The following is a 13,115-nucleotide window of genomic DNA, read 5'->3' as shown; positions in this document are numbered from 1 at the left end:
GTGACCTTTAGTCAGCATTTTCCTCCTGCCATGTGCCCTTAATCCAATCAAAAATGAGTCTCTCTTCTCCCATGCCAAATGTCCTGATAATCCACTAGTAAAACTTAACCAAAATAAGAAAAGCAAACCCAAAATATCTCCCACATCATCACTATCATCTTCAAAGTGCCTTCCTGAGTTACTCCACCACACCTATGATTCAGCAGTCAAACTCTATGAAAGGGCAGTGGGACATGACTCCATTTTCATTTGCTGTGCACATAAGCCCTTATCTCCAGAAAATTAACACTGATCCATTGCACTTATTCTGCCAATTAGCTGTCATTTATCATAACTTCTTTTGAAATTGGAAAAAAAGGCAAGAAACTAAATGAAAGTGAATGGCCTGAACAGACCTTAAGGAATAGACTTTGGAATTGAAAAACAATTGTGCAGCACTAAGCTAAGTTTTAGTGGCTTACAATTTTCATGGTGGTCTTACAGATACAACACTGTAAATTTGTTCTGATTGTCATTGTCCTAAATAGTACCAAAAATGGTCTGTAACAGAATGCCAGAGAGATAGTCAGAAGAAAGGTTACATGGTTTATCTGTTAAGAACTGTGACTCTGATATGACATCTCCCTCTTCCCTTGCATCCCTTCAACCGCCAGCTGCACCAGAGTTTAAATTAAATGGAGAATGTGTCATGGTGCCACACTGCAAACCAACTGGAAACAAACTTAATTCCCTGAAGCATTTTGAAAAAAAAAAAAGATTATACCTTCACCAAAGTTCATGCAACACCTGAAATGCAAAATCTGTCAGAATAATCACTTTTCATTTGAAGTAATTCAAGGGTTTTCTTCACTGAAACAGTGAACACACTGGAACATAAATACAATCCACAGATATTCACTCACTGTAAAAGAAGAGGACCTCTTCATTAAAATCTCACGATTTAAACCACGGTGCCCATTGGAAAGCTTAGGGTCAGGGAACAGGAAATCTCTTGTATTTTCTTCATATGTAGCTAGAATTTTTCCTACTAAAAAGAAAATATGTAATTTAATTGGAAAATACCAACACTAGAGCATATTGAAACTAAGATAAATGTTGTTCTGTACAAATTTAACATCATGGCTCTAAAACTCATATTGCACTATAAGCTAAACATATCAAATTAAATCAGCAGCAACAGCAATGTGCAGAATCTACTCTGAAAGTGTGTTTCACTGTCATAGCAAAAAAAAAGTAAAGAATCATCAAATCATAAAATGATTTGGGTTGGAAAGGACCTGTAAACATCACCCAGTCCAATTCCATTATGATGAGCAGGGACATCCTCCATTAGATCAGGTTGCCCAGAGCCCTGTCAATCCTCACCTTGAATATCACTAAGGATGGGACGCAAACTACATGCCTGGGCAATCTGTCCCAACGTTCCACCACCCCCATGGTAAAGTGCTTGTTTCTAATGTCCAAGCTAAATTGACTCTTCTCTAATTTAAAACCATTGCCCCTTGTCCTATCACTTTGTTAACAGTCCTTCTCCAGCCTTCTTATAGGCCTCCTTCAGCTACTGGAAGGCTGTTAGTAGGTCTCCCTGGAGTCTTCTCTTTTCCGTCTGCCTCAGCCTGTCCTCGCAGAAGAGGTGTTCCAGTCCCCTGACCACTTTTGTGGCCTTCCTATAGACCCACTTCATCAGGTCCATAGCCTTCATGTGTTGAAGGTATCAGCTCATTAAGAGACACAAGAGAAGTTCTCTATGCAATTCTTAAGTAGTTTTCCTCTTTCTTTCCCTTCCATGCCACAGAAGAAACCAGTTTCCTTTCTAATGGCAGCCAATCTCTTATGAAAATCTGTGTCTTTCCATATTACAGAACAGCAATAGCAGTAGTAATAATCAGCATAGTATTAAGAAAGAAACACAGGCAACATCAAAATCATTATCTCAAGATTTGTTTAACTATTGCTATTTGTTACTTTTCAGGGGGAAAAAACCCTGCATATATATTATACAAAAAATTAAAAATTGTGCAAACCAAAATATTTATTGTGGTAATCTTGTCAGCATATGTGGGCTGCATCACCCTTATCTCTGACCCCTGAAATTAAATTCCTTATGCAAGATCTTTCTGCCCTCTCACAAGAAGAATCCACATTTAGTACGTTTCCTCAAGTAGAAAGTCTGGTGAGGTACTCCAGAGAAGCACTCATCTCCTTGAAAGTACTAAGGACAAGTGACAGAGAGTGCTTTTAATACCAGAGTTTCCAAACGAGTCCTCTTTAAAACTTGACTTTATTTCCAATAAAATGTAGATTTACATTATTCATGGGAACACTTGAATTTCATTAAAATAGATTTTTATAATCACACAAACCAATAACGGAAGTATGACAAATTGCTATTTATTATCTTCACATATCCCAAGAGACCTATAATACTTATAGTGAGGATAAGAGTTTTCCCAATGGTCACCATTAAAATGGAAGGAAAAAAAAAAAAGTGTCATTCTGAGAACAAGATTATGCACTCTGAAACTTCACAGACAGCCACTTCGCAAGTGAATTGTGAAGCAGTTAATAAGTGTGCACTGGATGGTTTCAGTTTATTTTCCATTTTAAAATATTATCACTTCCCTAAGCCTGAGCATGGTACAGTTCAATATTCAGTTATTATTCTCTTTCAGGAATGAGATCCTCTTGATCTATTAACATTTTACATTCAGAGGACTATTTGTGCAAGAGCTTTCTATGTTGTTTGTGTGTTGAAAAAAGTGATTGTGCTGTAATGAGCAATGCCTTCATGGAAATTCACCTACTAAACTGCATAATTTATGAGGAGACTGATACAATACCTGGAGGAACAAGCTGTATTAATTCAAGTACTGCTGTGTCAACTAGAAAGGAAAAAAAAAAGTTTTTCATGAGTTAAAACTAACCCAAATAGAAAGTAATTCTCACAGTCAAAGCCCAAGAAAAATAGCTCACTGACTTAAGCTTCACAGCACTGTAAATAGCTGCACTATTTCCACTACACCAACACTAAAATTAAGAACAGCTTGCATAAATACCACAGAAAAACACAATGGTATTAACAGCAAATGACAATTCTAAATTTTTCTTAGAAACTGTTCAGGTCTATCTGCTGGCAAGTTTGTCCTTTTAAAGAAGGTGATGCAAGTTTTGCCACGTTTTCAGGTAACTCTCAGTATAAGTGAGCATATTCTGGAGTTTGAGTTCAGAGTCAGTGTTGTCTCACTACAGTCCATTATGCTCTGTGTGTGGCAAGCCATCATTTTCTTTAAAAAAATATTCTTTTAAGTTTTAAAAAACTGAATGTCTGTGCTTGTAGCATTTAAAAACGAACCCATTAACTATCTGGATGACTTTTTACCTTTTGCCTGTTCTAAAGCATGCAGCATATATTTCTAGAGGCATTTTGTTCGGTAACACTATTTTGAGTAAGCTACCAGTAACCAGAGAGAGCAAAAAGCCTCTACCTGCACTGACACTGCATCTTCTGTTCAGAAAATTCACTAGTGCTAGAGTCCTACTTATTTAGTACACAACATATTACATTGGTCACTCACTAGCTTTTCACAGAACAGGGTGCTGATGGAAAAGTTATCACACACTTTAAACCTCTAAAAAGTCTTTAGAGATCACACCTACAAAATGCATACAACACAGTATCCATAAAAAAGTAGAACCTACATTCCAGCAACTTCACAAGGTCTCCAGGATCAACTACATCAGCAAATGCCTGAAAAAGAAATTACTAAATGGTAATAATGGCACAGTCAGATGGATTTCTGAGAAAAGGGGGAGGGGAGAAATAATAAAGAAAAAAAAAAAAAACAAAACCAAGACTCTTCCCTGCCAAGATGGTTGCCAAGAGTACTATCACCATTGGAAAGGCAAAAAGAAAGGAAACTGAAATTAGCAATTGGAACACAATCAAATTAACTGTATGCTAGCAGTTCTTGTCATATGATTTCTAGCCTCGGTTACTCTTCATACTTAAATTACAGGGTACTGTAAAGAGTTGGACATGTAGAGATAAGAGTGTTTGAGAAAATTTCAAGATAAATTGTAAAATTTATAATATCATAATAATATAATATATATATAATGGTAAATGAAGAATATATTAGAATTGTCAGGGCTGGAAGGGAACCCAAAGATCATCCAGCTCCAGTGCCCCTGCCATGTGCAGAGACACCTACTTCCAGCCTGTCCTTAAAATCTTCCAGGGATGGGGCTTCCACCACCTCCCTGGGCAACCCCTTCCAGAGTCTTATCACCCTCATGGTGAAGGATTTCTTCATATAATCCAATCTGAATCTACCCACTTCCAGTTTTGCTCTAGTCCTTCCCTCTGCTTCCCTCTAGTCCTATCACTACCTGACATCCTAAAAAGTCCCTCCCCAGCTTTCTTGTAGGCCCCTGTAAGATCCTGGAAGGCTCCTCAGAGCCTTCTCCCTTCCAGACTGAACAGCCCCAATTCTCTGTCTCCACAGGAAGTGCTCCAGGCCTCTAATCATCCTCATGACCCTTTTCTGGATACACCCTAGGATGTCCATATTCCTTCTTGTAATAGGGGCTCCAGAACTGGATGCACTACTCAAGGTGGGGTCTTGTCAGAGTGGAGTAAAAGAGGAGAATCACCTCCCTCAACCTGCTGGCTGCACTTCTCTTGATGGAGCCCAGGATATGATTGGCTCTCTGGGCTGCAAGTGCAACTGTTCTTCAAGTTTCAATTTCTTGGAAGTGATGTATAGATTACTGTTCAGGGCTTTTTTAACCTGAATGTTATGTGAACAGATGGCATGGAATAGAAGAGGCTGCTGCACTGGGTATTCAACAGGTAATAACTTGCCTCTTACTCTGTACAGCCTCAGTGCAGGGCTGTGGATTACTTTGTTGTCCAAGGTACTAAAAACCATCAAGCACTGGAGCTCCACCAGTAGACCTAATCAATAGCAATTTGTAGGAAGACATCTCTCTGATACTATTCTGAGCTTCCTTGTTTTGTAAGCAGATAGACTGGACTTTCCCTAAATTGCACTGGAAATAGGATTCAGTACATTTCCCTTAAGTAGTCTGTGATATGTTTGCCTTTAAACAACTGTTTTTACTCTTCAGTAGCTGGTGAAACTATCACCATTTGTCTCTTACACTCATCACCAGAGCATCACTGATGTTTACTCAGTCTGGTTCTCAAAGTGCTGGGGGATGCTTAAAGGAAAAGAAGTAGAAAGGGCAAAGAATTATTATGCATAGGTAGTCAAGAAGCCAGATCATATCTCTAAGATACTGTGTTTCATTATCCCTGTGGTACTAATAATGAAACTAGTAGGGACTCAGAATGTGTGATAAACAACTGTAAATTATAAGGCCAGAGTACCAATCTGGGAATTCTGATCACAAACCATGAAAAAAAAAAATCTCAAAGGAAGAAAGACATCACCAAAAATGCTTGAGCTGCTATTCTATCTTTCTACTAAATTAAGTTGACTCTCCTATACCACATAGTCTTTGTTCTTCGCCTTGCTGTAATTTTTAGAACAGTGTTCAGTTGCTCCCAAGCCAAGAAAACAGACACTGAAAAGGGAAATTTCACAAGAGAAAGAACAAACACCTAAGAAGTCTCATCATACATTATAAATTCCACATAATTCTTGAGTCACTGTATGGAGAACGTAGGCATACACCTCCGCTTTGTGCTGTAGAGAAGCAGGAGTCAGAGTACTATGCCATCACTTGTATTCAGGGATTTCACAATGGGGTTTTGTGGAGTTTGGGATGGGTTTTATTTGGCTTGTATTAGCTCTTGACATTTTATTACCTTTTCAAATACTAGTTTTTCTTGAAAGAAGAGTGGAAATGCTGCAGGGACATGTTGAGTTTTTTTGTACTGGCCAAGTACAGAGACACTGAGGTAAAGTTCTTCTTTGTCTTTCAGCAGCACTCCAGGGCAAGTTATCTGTAAGAGTAACACATTCATTAAACAAACTGAACTTCAGTTACAGAAGTAAAAGCTGTTTTCAAGATAAAAATGAAATGGCAAGGGCCAAAATGTTTGATTTCTGAGAGTCAGATTTTAACAGACTGGAGTCTGTTCTTTAGAAAAGAAAATTTCTTTCCTGAAGCAATTCCATTTGTACAGACTGACCAGGAAAAATAGTCACCATTTACAAAATACTCAGGAACAGATTCTTCTTACTGTAAGTAAACATACACCACTGTCTTCAAGCAAAAATGAAACCTGGTATCCCAGTCCCACTGACTATATGCCAATCAAGGGTTACATCAGCATCTACATGAAGAGTCCCACAGGATGAAGTTTATGTGATGGCAAGAAACAAAAGCCTATGCAAATTTTAACCTAGCTACAGAGAGAAAGCTGGTAAACATACATGCTTACATAACCATACTCTATCTGGCCATCAAAAAGAGAAAGGTTTTATGCCAATATTATATGAATTCTGTCTTCTAATACATAAATGAGCAAATTGAACGTCTGTCCTGTTACTATCAAACACACAGAACACAAAGTTTTACCTCAGAAGTCTGACCACCTTTGAGGGTAACTGAAGGCAAGGAAGGCTCTTCGTTAGGCTGTCAAATACTACAAATCTCTCAACCTGCTCTGGACAATTTGTATTCTTTAAGTAAGAATAAGCTGATCTCTTTTAAAAGCTCTAATGAATGTCAGATGTTCTTACTCATATTTTCACTGCAAGGATGTACACAGCTCACTGCAAAACTACTTCCTATTTTCTCCAAGCCCTGTGGTTTTATTCTATTACCCAGCCAGAGAATTGTCACCTTTCACTTCAGCTCTACTGCTCACTTTTTATCACAGTATAATAAATATGAGGCTGTCTCTTCCAACATAAGGTTGCTAGAGAAAGTGTTCAGACTTTCAATTGCCAAGTAGAAAGACAAAGGAGGAAAGTGACAGGAATTAAAATAAGTGCTTTGGTTACAGTCTTCTACTCCAAAAGGAGTATTTTACTTGAGAAATCCTAAATATATTTAAAAGGTAACTATATAAACAGCAGAAAAACAGCCTCAGGTGAAAGAAATAATAGAAAACAAAATGTGATAGGTGATTATAAGTACAGTGTAAGCTAAAAAATAGTATTCCTACTCATAAGGAGGAAAAAAACAAGGCTTTCCTTTCTGTGTAAATAAAGGCTTAACATCTGCAAGGAAAGTGCCATGATATTAGATATCCCAATCAAAACAGACCATCAAGCATTCAACAACTTGTATGAACTCACACAGTTGCAGGGGTGAACAGGAGTGAGTGAATGAGGCAGATTTCACTCATACAAGGCAAGCCCCCTCAAACTATGTCTTACAAGTTGTATTACATTTGTTCTCAATTTTCTTCTTGACATTTTTGTAGGATTTATAATCATTTTTACCTAGGGTTTCACGCCTTTCACCTTACAGAAAGCAATCAATAATTGCCTTTTTTACTGAGATAAAAAGTAGAGAGCTTTAAAAACAAGAAGTATCATTTATTCTGGCTATATCCTAGGAAAGAAAATAAATTATTACAAATCAGCATATAGGGCAAGACTGCACAAGTGGAAGCTTGTGTTTTTGCTACCTGTGAGATAAAGTGCACAACTCAGTGCCTGGACTGGAATACCTAATCTACATGTTCATGTAACTTCACAGCAGCTCCAAAAATGAATGACACACCCATCTGCAGTTCATGAAATTGTTTTATAATATGGATGCATGGAGCTGCACGACACTTAAGGAGACAAACTGAAGCTGGTATCTGACTGCAAGCCATTCAGGCAGGATGAGGGCCCATTTTAAAACTGTAATAGTATTACCTATGGATCAGCTAATGAACACAAATATTACTGTTGCAATTAACTGATCTTACAAATAACTGAGAGGACTATGATCAGTGCCTGTGACAGTGTTATCCTGGACTTCTCTGCTGCAGTTCCCAAGATAATCTAGAAGGTGTACCATCATGAGCAGCCAGAAGGAAGTCACCAAAGTGCTGGTGGACAAAAAGTTCACTATGCTACAGCAATGTGCACTCATGGCCAAGAAGGCAAATGGTATTCTGGGGTACATTACGAACAGTGTGATCAGCAGGCTGAAGGAGGTTCCCCTCCCTTTCTACTCTCCTCTGGTGAGACCATATCTGGAGTGCTATGTCCATTTCTGGGCAGGCTCCTCAGTTGAAGAGGGATAAGGAACTACTGGAGACAGTCAAGTGGTGGGCCATGAGGATGATTAGGGGATTGGAGCACCTTTCTATGATTCTGTGCAAGACTGAGAGACCTGGGGCTTTTTAGTATGGAAAAGAGAAGACTGAGAGGAGATCTTAAAAATGCATATAAACATCTGAAAGTCATGAGGATGGGGCCAGGCTTTTTTCAGTGGTGGCCAGTAACAGGACAAGGGGAAACACACACAAACTAGAACACAGGAGATTTAACTTGAATTAAGGAGAAACTTCTTTCCTTTGAGAGTGATGGAGCACTGGAACAGGCTTTGCAGAGAGGTTGTAAAGTATCCTTCTCTGCAGACTTCCAAATGTGCATAGGCACTTTCCTGTGCAACCTGATCTAGGTGTACCTGCATGAGGAGGGGCACTGGACTAGATGAAGTCCAGAGGTCATTTCCAACCCCTTCCATTCTATGATCTCATGGAAATGAACGGAATTCTACTGACCCACAATCCTCTATGGCAATTCTAAAACTGCAGCTGCATCTGTAGCCCACTGAAAAGGACAGGCCTTGAAAAAAAAATCCTTTAATTGCCTGCTACCAGTAAAACAAGAGGAATTCCCTATGAAGGACAGTGGACAGAATGAACTTCTGCTGAGTGCAACCTTCCAGACAGAATGGCATTTTGGGTTTAGAGTTGCAAAAATAATCTCCTCAATGTGAAGAGACACCATTTTAGTCTGCTTACCTGGCAGTAATCCACAATGCTATTAATTCATCTTAGTGCTTAAAGCTTTACCTAACTTCACTGCCTCATTTGTGAATTCTCCATGTAAGACAGACATGAAGAAAAATGTGAATTTCATTCTGTTGTTACATGAGCAATCTAAATGCCAGCAGCAGAGGTAGTCACCAAAATTAGTCTCAAATACCCAAATAACTATGAAATCTCAGTCTGAGCAATCATGAATTATTCAGTTTCAATTAATGGCAGGATAAACCAAATGAGGTTTTTAACTAAGGCTTTCCATTTTAGAAGAGCAGCCTTTCAGAAATGAAGAAAACTAGCACTGTAATAAAGCAAAGGGCTGGTAGACTCAGATCAAAATATCTTGGAATTTCATTAAAAGGAACAAAATCTGTCAGTATCTCAACAGAAAAGAAAACCAAAGAGAACAAAACTTTTAGCACAAGTGCATAGTTTTTTAAGAGGGTTAAGGAATAGGCAGAGCATTGCAAAAGAATAGGAAAAGGTATCAGATATTTGGACAAGACTTTAGTCACCAAAAAAAGCAGACAAGGAGAAAACAAATGGATGTAATATCAATCAGGTAAAATGGGAAAAGCAACAAATCTGTGTCTCAAATATAACCAAATATTTTCCCTAGGTTTTACATACTTAATCAAGTCCAGAAAATAAACAAACAAACAATTTAGATAATAAAATTATGAAAACAGAATTTACCTAGTATGCACCAGAACCAAGGAGCTACAAGGAGACTGAATCACCTTCAGCCCAGGCTCTGAATGTCATTTTTCTTGCTAGATCTATACAGAACTAGAACCTATAGTATGAAAACAAGGACAGTACCATCGGTTGACAAAAAACATCCAACAAACAAACACACAACCCCCCCAAAAAACAACAACAAAAGGTCCACATGATTCAGAGAAAGCAATCTGAAAAATTATATCAGAATATTTAAATACATTAAAGTAGACAGTAATAAAGATATGAAGGAGAATATGACTAGAAAAAAAGCCCAGCAGTGCATGTTTCATAAAAGTAGATCAATTAAGGAAAACCTGATGTTTTCTTGACAGCCTCTTTTCTGAACAAAAGGTTAACACACGATCTATTATTACTTAAGATGTGGAAGATGGGAGTCAGTATGAAGGTCCTAAGATGATACAGAACCATCAGTAATGTGCAAAACTGAGAAGCATCAAGTTGAGGGTTACTAATAAAAACAGTCTGCTGTATACCTGGGATCCATGCCTTTTAACATTTCTAATGACCATGACACAAGAAGTCAGTGTTCCCAATTGAAATAATAAAATCATTAGAGGTCAAGAAAGACGTAGAGAAAAACCTGTATGTGGGACCACAGTAATAGAGATGAGGTGTGCCCACAGTTTCTGCTCTCACTGTGGATGAACTCTTCAACACTGGCTGAGAGAAAGATGAGGAGCGTGCTAGTAAATTACATCACCTAAGGCAACAACAAGATGCACCATGGAATGCTGAATTCAGTTCTGATCCTGATCAATGCAAATTTGAAGTGGAAGACTAGCAACCATCTCTATGAGAATCAAAAGACTGCTGAGCTGACCACAAAAAAATATTACTCTTTATCTGACAAAGATCAACTGCAAAATGACAGAACTACTGCTCAAAAAGTATATGAAGAGAGCACTCACCAAGGAAGGAAAAAACTATTTAAGTGAAATGCCAGTGTTGACATTTATGTAAGTACAGGGCACCAACTTGCTAGAAAGAAGTTTAGGAATTAAATGCCAAAGTGGGCTCCAGGGGAAAAAAAAAAGACAAAACACATGGTTCAAACCCAGGCTAAATACAATTATTAAAAGTCTTATCAGAGAGGAATTATACAGCATAGGAGAGATATAACTGAACCTACATGTGATGAAAGGGAGACTCAGATCTCTGTTGTAGTTTTCCTATTCTATCCCCTTCCACAGTTATTTGTAGCCTTGACAGCAAAGTGAACAACAAATACACACGAACTTAAGCATCCTGGTGCTGGAGGAACACCTTGCCTGGTGCAGGAGTAACTCAGGGCAGTAGGAACAGAAAAGGCAGGCAGAGCAACTGCCTTCCAAGCACAAATCAGGCTTTTGCGATACGAACAGTAGCTGTTAAGAGGCATTACAGCAGGACTATTAGGGTGATACTCTCATCACTTATGTGAAGCTGTTTTTGAGTAGCCACAGAAGTTTGCGAACAAAAGGGGCTAAGCAAGTGGGAACATTTGGTCCATGTCCCATTTCCGGGATCTCTACTTGCTCCCTTTTTCATTTTTTTGATGGCACCTCAGCTTCTCATTGCCCCAGGAGGACTCGTAACCTCTGGCATACAGCAGCAATGGCATGTAAAGCCAACAACTCCAGAATAGCCTTCACTACTTTGTTAAAATGGTCAGGAGAGCAATACAGACTTTTACTTCACTCACACCTTATGTGTGTTCTGCATATGTACAAAGTGCACAAAGGAATGGATCTAACATGATCCATGCTCAGTGCCACACCCTACACCTAATAGGGGCGCATAAACCATGTACAAGCCGCTGCTTCCCGGCTTTTTTTGACTCCCTCCGCGATCCCTGTTTTATGTTTGCATGTTTGGGTTTTGTTTGTTGTTAGTTGGCTTTTGTTGGGTTTTTGTTTTCGTTTTGTTTTCCCCAGGAATGCTTTTCTCGCACTACAGAGCTTCCGAACATCCAGCGCCTTTTACAAATTGCCCTTTTCTACAGGAACGTCCGAACTGCGGAGGAGGAGGACGCCGGCTTCCACCACCACCACCAAGGGTACAAGGACAGGATCCCGGATAGTGCATACTTTACCCAAAAACCGGGCCTGAACCAGCGTCCCATAAGAACCCCCGGGCCGGCGCTGGGATAGCGAGGCGGCGGCTGAGAGGGGGAAGCTGGGCGGGAAGCAGCACCGGAAGAGCAAGCCGCAGCTTCTCCTCCAGCCTGCGACCCGCCGCGCCCCGGCTGAGGACGGGGAGGGTCCGCGGCCCGGGCACTCACCGAGCGGACGTTGAGCTGCAGGACGCAGAGCAGCGCTTTCCGCGGCATGGGCGGGCGAGGGCGGCTGCCCGCCAGCTCCCGGCCCGCTCCGCCTCAGTGCCGCCGCGGGGCCGACGCCGTTGTCACAGCAACCAAGTAGCTTCCTGCAGGCAACGCGCATGCGCTCCCCCACCTGCCGGGGGTGGGTGGATAGCGGCGGGGCCGGTTCGGTCAGGCTGGGCTAGACCAGGCTGGCCTTCGCCGGCTGCTTTTCGCACCGCCCCGGCGGCGCCAGCTGCCCGTCCCGGCGGCGCTTCTCCGCCCGTTCGCACGGCGCTGCGCGCTCGGCCGGCTCACGGCCACCGCCGCTCCCACAATGCCCTGCGCGGCCGCGCATGCGCCTTCCCGCCATGCCGTGCGCCGGCGGTCGCTGCTCTCCCGTCATGTCGTGGTCTCCTCTCTGCCCCGTACTCATCCGCGCAAGCGCCTGCCCAGGCTCGCCTGGAGCCCCTTTGGCCTCGCCGCTGTTCATGGGCGCGGTGTTCTCAGGTGCTGCCACTTGCGCTCTTACCTTTGAGGTTGGTAAAGACGTGTAAGGTTGTTAAGACCAACTGATAGCTACCCAGACTGATGCTAAACCATGTTCGTCTGCACCGTATGTGTGTGTCTGTTCAGTATCTCCAGAGATACGGATTTAAATCACCTCCCTGGGTAGTGTGTTCCAGTGCTCACCCTTGCAGTGAAAAAGTTTCTTCCCATATCCAGGTTAAACACCCATTGGTGCAACAGAGTCACAGAAAAAGGCAGTTTGGAAAAGCCCCCCAGAATCACCCAATTCCAACCTAGAACCCTACTCTACAAGATTCACCTTAAACCATAGCCCTAAGCACCACATCCAAACCACCCTTAAACACAGCTAGGGTGGGTGGCTCCACCACCTCCCTGGGCAGCTCATTCCAGTTCCTGACCACTCTTCATGAAAAACCTTTCCCTAATGTCCAATCTAAACCTCCCCAGTCTCAGCTTGAGGCAATTCCCCCTTGTTCTATCTCCAGTTACCTGTGAGCAGAGCCCAGCAGCCTCCTCACAAGGTCCCTTCCTGTAGCTGTAGACAGCAATGAGGTCTCCCCTCAGCCTCCTCTTACTTAAAGTAAACAGGAAGATAAT

The 13,115-nt window shown here is 41.2% G+C and overlaps 1 protein-coding gene across 5 annotated transcripts in view; it reads right to left on the bottom strand.

Annotated features, from left to right (window-relative positions):
- The window catches only part of SPATA6 (spermatogenesis associated 6), a 49,705-nt gene extending 37,342 nt beyond the window's left edge, over positions 1 to 12,363 (bottom strand). The window contains exons 1-5 of one of the 5 annotated variants that reach the window (XM_064147571.1): positions 11,970 to 12,363; positions 5,834 to 5,971; positions 3,700 to 3,748; positions 2,841 to 2,882; positions 903 to 1,027 (exon numbers count right to left, since the gene is read on the bottom strand). In XM_064147571.1, coding sequence (XP_064003641.1) covers positions 903 to 1,027; positions 2,841 to 2,882; positions 3,700 to 3,748; positions 5,834 to 5,971; positions 11,970 to 12,017 — 402 coding nt within the window. In that variant the 5' untranslated portion in view covers positions 12,018 to 12,363. The remainder of the gene's footprint in view (positions 1 to 902; positions 1,028 to 2,840; positions 2,883 to 3,699; positions 3,749 to 5,833; positions 5,972 to 11,969) is intronic. The other 4 variants (XM_064147569.1, XM_064147570.1, XM_064147573.1 and 1 more) reach the window with 4 other exon arrangements.
- Positions 12,364 to 13,115: the final 752 nt, after the last annotated feature.

Source organism: Pogoniulus pusillus, chromosome 8 (assembly GCF_015220805.1).
Source record: "Pogoniulus pusillus isolate bPogPus1 chromosome 8, bPogPus1.pri, whole genome shotgun sequence".
NCBI classification, from domain to species: Eukaryota; Metazoa; Chordata; class Aves; order Piciformes; family Lybiidae; genus Pogoniulus; species Pogoniulus pusillus.
This window is presented reverse-complemented; position numbering and strand designations above follow the sequence as displayed.